Source organism: Corella eumyota, chromosome 1 (genome assembly GCF_963082875.1).
Source record: "Corella eumyota chromosome 1, kaCorEumy4.1, whole genome shotgun sequence".
NCBI lineage: Eukaryota > Metazoa > Chordata > Ascidiacea > Phlebobranchia > Corellidae > Corella > Corella eumyota.
The window spans coordinates 15,245,854-15,252,885 of record NC_137490.1 but is presented as its reverse complement, the minus strand read 5'-3'; the positions used below and the strand labels follow the sequence as shown (position 1 = coordinate 15,252,885).

General features: G+C 28.4%; 3 protein-coding genes across 3 annotated transcripts; all 3 read right to left on the bottom strand.

Moving 5' to 3' along the window:
* Nucleotides 1-266: 266 nt before the first annotated feature.
* LOC145760631 (ELMO domain-containing protein 2-like) lies at nt 267-2,753 on the bottom strand. The gene is made up of 7 exons (XM_082574524.1): nt 2,531-2,753; nt 2,196-2,322; nt 1,999-2,128; nt 1,786-1,860; nt 1,447-1,574; nt 1,090-1,223; nt 267-899 (listed from the first exon to the last, which is right to left on the bottom strand). The coding sequence occupies exons 1-7, from the start codon at nt 2,739-2,741 to the stop codon at nt 754-756; spliced, it is 951 nt and encodes a 316-aa protein (XP_082430650.1). The 5' UTR covers nt 2,742-2,753; the 3' UTR covers nt 267-753.
* Nucleotides 2,754-2,863: 110 nt separating this feature from the next.
* LOC145764120 (TBC1 domain family member 20-like) lies at nt 2,864-4,655 on the bottom strand. The gene has a single exon (XM_082575710.1). It carries the CDS (start codon nt 4,524-4,526, stop codon nt 3,414-3,416), a length of 1,113 nt encoding a protein of 370 aa, XP_082431836.1. The 5' UTR covers nt 4,527-4,655; the 3' UTR covers nt 2,864-3,413.
* A 178-nt stretch (nt 4,656-4,833) lies between these two features.
* Nucleotides 4,834-6,693, bottom strand: LOC145764119 (dolichyl pyrophosphate Glc1Man9GlcNAc2 alpha-1,3-glucosyltransferase-like). Its single transcript, XM_082575709.1, has one exon. The coding sequence runs from the start codon at nt 6,449-6,451 to the stop codon at nt 4,844-4,846; it is 1,608 nt and encodes a 535-aa protein (XP_082431835.1). The 5' UTR covers nt 6,452-6,693; the 3' UTR covers nt 4,834-4,843.
* Nucleotides 6,694-7,032: the final 339 nt, after the last annotated feature.

Below are 7,032 nucleotides of genomic sequence, written 5' to 3'. Positions count from 1 at the left end.
ATAAATTTATAAAAATTTTAAAAATTGTTATACAAGTTGGTTAACAAAAGAAATAAAAAATACCTAGGTTACACGTAACACATACCACCGTTTTATAGGTAATAGTAACATAAACATTTAAAAAATGAATCTAAATTTTTTCTGTTGATTTGTTTAAACAAAACAAATACTTTTTAGTATATTTATTGCTTAAAATATTGCATACAATTTTAGAATAACAAGCAAATTATTGGATATGTGTATATACAATACTTATAGGTAGAACATTTAAAATAAAAATATAGCCTACCACTTTTTAAATAGAAATAGTATGCAAATTAACAAAGTAATAAAAAGGCCAAAAATGGTGTAAAAATAATAAAAATATGAAATAGTCTTAAACGCTGTTGAAATAATGAAGAAATGGTCATGAATTAATAACATTAAGTTAAGTTACCAAAAATTTATTTACTAAATAATAATGTAAGCTACCAAACTGTAAATATCTTAATCAAAAAATGTAAAAACAATAACTATAGCACAGTGCCTTTTTTAATTTTGAATAAAATCTGGTCAAGCTTAAGTTTAATCCAGTTTTTCGCTAAAAATAATGACTATAAAGTCATAAGTCTTTCAATCTAGAATTTTTTTTTTAAATATATACACATAAAAAACTATATTGCAATTACCAATGTTTATAAAAGAATTAGTCAATTTGCACTACACCCAATTTGGCTGTTTAATCTATTGCAATAAAGCTATTCCTTGGTAAAACTAGTCAATGTTTAAACTTGCTGAAGGTGCAAAACTTAATAATGAAGTAACAGCTTGCTTAAATTCATTTCTTATCCGACCAAACGCCATCACATTTTCTGGTTCAGATTTAACCCAAAACTTATCAAACTCATGAAATAGATAACCTGTTAATTTAAGTTAAAATCAAATTATATTTTATCAAAATTTAACAAAAAATACGAGTTTATTTTACCATTTAAATTTGCCTGTGTATGAAAATGTTAGAATTCAAACAAAAAGCTAGTTGAAGTTTAAGGCATATAAGAAACATTTTAAATGTTATGTCAAAAAATGTTAAAAAGAAATATAACTTACTGTAAACTCTGTGAAAATCATCCACTGTTGGTTTTTTATCAACGTTATTAAAAAAATGAGATCTTAATATTCCGTTATCTAACATTTCATAAGCCATACTTGTTAAATTTATTCCAACTATTGCAAATGAATATCTATAAATATAGCATAAAAAGTGAATTCAGTGTATTATATATAAGCAACAACATTATGTAAAAAAGGGATACAGCAAGTTAAAGTTTAAAACAACCTATACTACGTATTTCGAAATAAATAAAAAAATTAAAAAAAGAAAAAAAAAATCAATGCAAACACAACTTTTTTTTTTTTAATTAGACAGCATTGTTAAATCTGAGATTTAAATTTACTAAAACTTACTCATATTTAGGATGATGTGAATGTGCAAGTGCTTGCATGGCAAGTTGTGTGTGATGTTGAGCAAAGTAAACTAGTTGAGTTAAACCAAGAACACCCATTCCTCTAAAATCTGTTTTTGGGTCGTCACCCTAAAATAATATAATAGGGTTAAAAGATTATTCTGTAAAGTTAAAGTTAATTGAATAGATTAAGTTAAATAGAGTTCCATTACAGATAATCATGTTAATATTCAAAAAACACATGGTTTTCTTTTATTAAGTTCAGTTTATTGTTTAGAAAGATAGACATTAAATGTTATAATACTTTTTAGGAAATTAAATTTGCACTATTTATAAATACCTGAAATCCAATGTATGACCACTGTTTTGAAATACGATCTTTGAGAGATTCATTAGGCTGCAGTAATGACCAAAGCTAAGTGAAAAGAAATAAAAATTAGTGACAGAATTAAAAAAAACTATCATAATAAAACTTACAAAGATATAAATTGTTTAAAAATAGTTCAAAGAATCTTTAAGCCTACTACAAGTGGAATGTAAAAAAATGTGTTACCCTATAAAGTAAGTTTTCATGTTCTTCAATTTGACAACAATATTTAATAACTCTTAACTGCTCAACCTCTACTAACAATTCTTTGTAACCATGTATTTGAATCAAACTTGTCTTGAGCGTTGGGAAAAAGCTAAAATTTATTTTGAAATACTAAAATCATGTATGTGTTTAATGTAAAATAATTATAAATTTATTACCTTGGATTATTGTCAGGGACAATTCCCTTAATGTCCATAATTTTATAAATTGAATCATCAATATTTTTTGGTTTTATTTCAACTATGTCTCTCAGGATAGCACACTTGGACCTTTTTAAACTTTGTTCTAAAAATTAAAATTATATACAAATTAAGTAATAAATATATCATCTACTAACATAACTTTTTTTTAATTTATAAAAAAATAGCCTACTAGGTATTAAACAACATAATCCTTTTAATTAAAGGCAACTAGATATATTTACAAAACCATTTTTTCAATATTTTATCACAAGTATCAGAATTGTTAAAATGACTTTAAAATAAAATGTTACCTATTTGAATTGTTCTTACTGCAGCACGATGCTTTATTACAATTCGCTGTAATTCACAAGTTCCCGTCCAAAAATGAATTACCCATTTTATAATACATCGAAGTAGATTTATTTGATATAAAAATGATAAAATTGTAGTCTTTGCTTCGGTTTTATGAACACATTGTTGATTGTTTTTGTTGCTGTTGGATGTAACTTGATGCTCAGGCATTACAAATTATAAAAAAATATCTAAATTAAAAATAAATGCACCAATGTTAACAAATAATTCGAATTAACAAAAAATTTTTATATGAGTGGACTGTTTTAAATTATAGCATAATAAAATTTTTCAAATATATATACTGGGAGTTTTTTTATAAAAAAAAAAAATCATCATATATATATTGGTTAACATTAACAGACAATATGAACATGTTAAAATTTTATGTTACAAAAATAAAATAAATTTGCTCTCATTGCACAAAAATAAAACAATATTGCATAAAAATTAACAAAACATAACAAATAAAGTCCTTTACAGCAGTGAAGATAGTAGTATAAGCCATATTTTAATTTATTTCATATATATACCCATTTAACTAATTTCTTAAAATCTTTAAAGTAAATGAAGTAAGTATCTCTATTAATATATTTATGTTTTTATGTTAAAAAATATTAAAACCCGTATATTCAAAATTGCAAATTTTAAAAATCGCTCACAACCAAGGTAATTTTATTCAATATTTAAATGTGTGTTCTTCTATTTCATATTTCAAAGATTAGCTTGTAGGTAAATTACAATTACACACATGCAGTTAAACTGAATTAACAAAAAATACCACAACATATTTTTGATGAAATCACCATGAAAAACAAATAACAAGCTTCTTGAAATTACATTTCATGTAAAACCCCATTCGACAACCACACTTGATGCAACAAGAACAGCAGCTCCAACTGCCATTGCAAATTTTTTCGGCAACTCCCATCGATTAACTGGCACCCTTTTAGGGTTAGTTTTAGTTTCTTTAATGTCTTTGACAAGTCCCAATCTGTGTAGAACTGTATCAGGTAATTCATGTTTTGCAACTAGTGCGTAATCACTGAAGGTGGACATTGCTAAATTATTCTTGTAATATTCAATTGCATGTTGAGCTAAACTCGATGGTGGGTATTGGATATAAAAATCTGAGGCTTTTGAAATCAGACTTTCTAATGGAAGAACAGGTTGTCTTGCAATGCCAGCAACTATTTGAAACACTCTTGCCATCTCACATTCACCGTCCATTATATTTGAGGCATTATCCAAAACTAGTTGGGCAGCAAAGTATACTGGCATAAGGGGATGGCATGCTAGAAAAAAATCAAAAAGTCGTTCCAAGTCATTAACATCTTCTAATACATAACTAAACCAAGTAATAAGCCAACTTATTGAGAACAAAGTTCCCACCTCAGAGTCTATAAGATAGCGAACAAGTTCAGGGTTTGCTTTGCGCAAAATCGGGATCAAATAATTTAAAATATGAGAAGTACTGTCCATTGTCGGATCCATAAAATCTCGTAAATGGTAAGTTGATAATTTTTCAACCAATGGCAAGCATTCGTGTTTACCACACACCAGCAAAACAGTAATGCAAATTTCATGGTAACCTTGGTAGTAGTGTAAGTTTTTATGATGACACAGTGTGGTTAATATAACATCTGTCAAGTCATTTTTAAGATAAGTCTCTTCTTCCTCTGACAATCCTGGAGGAAAGCGTTTTCCAGATCGATCGACATCCAACACAACCTGTCGATATTCTGGATGTTCTTTGACATTTTCCGGAATATTTACACTTTGATCCCCAACATCCAAAAGATGCGGCCAAACTTTTGATCTAATCTCACTTGATATTAATCCATGAGGAGAAATGGACAGTTTCCGTAGTGATGCAACATCAACTGGATGGCAGTGAAGAGCTTTATAAATTTCTTTCACTTTACTTCGATGAATTTGGTGTTTTTCATGAGACATTTTTATGAAAAATTAACATTTCTAGTTTTATAGCAAACAATATCCTGAAAAAGTAACTAAAATTGTAATTATTATGTAGAATTTAATTTTCTAATACAAGTTTTATATTTATAAGTAGTATTGGCCACTATTTTATAAGTAGTATTGGCCAGTATTGGCCATATACACTTATAAGTAGTATTGGCCACTAATAGAAAAAAAAATGTAAAAAAAGCAATAATTTCTAAATAAAGTACTAATAATTTAATAGCATTTGCATAAAGCATACAGAAAATAACATTTTTTTTCAGAAAAGATTCAGCACCCTTATGATTAATTTACAATCTTTTTTCTTTTTTATAAGTTGCAATATCTGTTGATTGTAACATATTTTTGTACAACAAAATCCAGCACCAAAATACCCCTACAGCACAATAAGTTGAGGTTATCATCAGGGGTAAAAACTTCAGTTGTTTTCCTATACTCGTAAAAGGAAATATCAAATTAAACACTACTTCATTGACTGCTAAGCCACAAAGGTACACTGTTTCAAGTTTGTTGATTAAAGGAAAACTCCATGTTTTCTTTGACAATGATCTGTTGTGTATATAAGGTAACACGAAAAAGGCGTAAGCTGAGAACATTACTAAAAGACATGTTTTTGTGACCATTTCAAAAGGCATAAACAACAATGGGAATAATGAATAATGTCCGACCCATTGAAGAATTAAGAATACCCTTGCATCTTCAACCGTTCCTCTAAATGCCAATAAGGTAAAGGGGAGTATTGTTGTTAAAATTGCTTTCTCATGCACATGCCAACCAAACATAAAAGATGTTAATGAACACAAACAAATAGAATACAAAAACTGATTTAAATTTTTCGAGTGATTTGATAGCGGATAAAAGAACAATTTAATAAGACAGGGTAGCATGAATAATAAAGTAATAACAAAGGTATGAGAAGGTAGTATTGTAGGTAAAATTTTATGTTCAATAGTTTGCACTACACCACCTGTAACAGAACTACTTACATTTTGTGAAATATAATGAAAGTTCTTACCAGCATATAGTAGGGCTGTATCAGCAAAATTATACAAAGCCCAAATATTAGGTGCCCAATAGGCATGAGTCAAGCCACGTTTAAAGGGAAACAAACGCAAGGCTAACTGGTCTAGGTGAGTATGAAAAGGCCCAAGCGATAAACAAAAACAAGAAACCACAATAGTTCCCAGAGTCAAAAATCGAATAGGACTAAATGACTTTACAACATCGAACCCCCTTTTGAGGGGATCCATACAATAGCTTCTTAGTAAAAATACACCATATGCTGGTGCAATATACAAGAAAATATGCTTAAAGTTTAGCAAGACAGCAAACCACAATGCCCCTGGCAATATTTGGTTATCCAAAGTGTTAGCAATAGATAAAAACAAAAACCCAAACAAAAAACCGTTGTACTGAAAATGAATATGATCAACCATAAATAATCCACAATTAAATGCAATCAGAATTAAAAAAGACAACTTAAGTCGGTCATTACTTTTTGTCATTTTCTTTGATTTTGCTAATTGCAATGTGTTTGTGCATCTCCAACTTGAATAAAACAGCAAAAAATCAGTAATAATGACGGAAAATCTCTGAAAATATACAGTGGCTTCGCTTTTGTAATTAAGATTTTCGATTTTTACCATTTCTGGATCAACAAACTGTGCGATTTGTGATAAAAATGCTTCAAACCAAGCAAAAAAAGGAGGATAGTCTAATGTCCATTCTGATGTGTTTTCAAAATACCATTTTGAAAAGGGGAGTTTGTTTGTTATAGCTAACCAATTTCGATGAACTTCAAAATCAGTTGAAGTGTATGATGGAATTAGCAAAATTTTAATTAGAGTTGACATTACCCAAACCAGCACCATGTCCATGCTTGGATATTGTGAATACATTTTTAAAGTGTTAAATAACAGTATAAGTATAACCGTTTTACTGTTTTAGAATTCTAAACATATACATACCGATATATTATATTTCACATATGAATAAAATTAAAAAAAATATCTACAGTCCACAGTCCAGGCTGCCAGCACGTATTATTAATTAGTATAAATTATGTCTGCACTTACAGACTTAACAAAACAACACTACAACCACCAACCACAATTATCATAAAGCATACTACATATATCCATATACCTGTCTGTCTTTTAAATGTGATTTAAATCTTATATCTCATGCCGTGTTACAGCTGGTGCTACCACTGTCATTCTGCTAGAATTTTTTTTTTTATAAATTCTAGCAGAACTCCGCATTTTTCCGCAAAACGTTGTGTTTGCATAAAAAGTTAATTCGGCAATATAAAAATGTTAAGCTAGTAAAGAAATCATTACTTACTATTGTTTAACCTGTTATAAAATGTAAATTTTATTCTATAGATTGTTTTACAGAGGGTGCTTTTTAAGTAATAAGCTGGTATAAACCAATTATATGCTAAAGTTGAAGTTTTACATTCGTTATTTGCAAAAGTTGT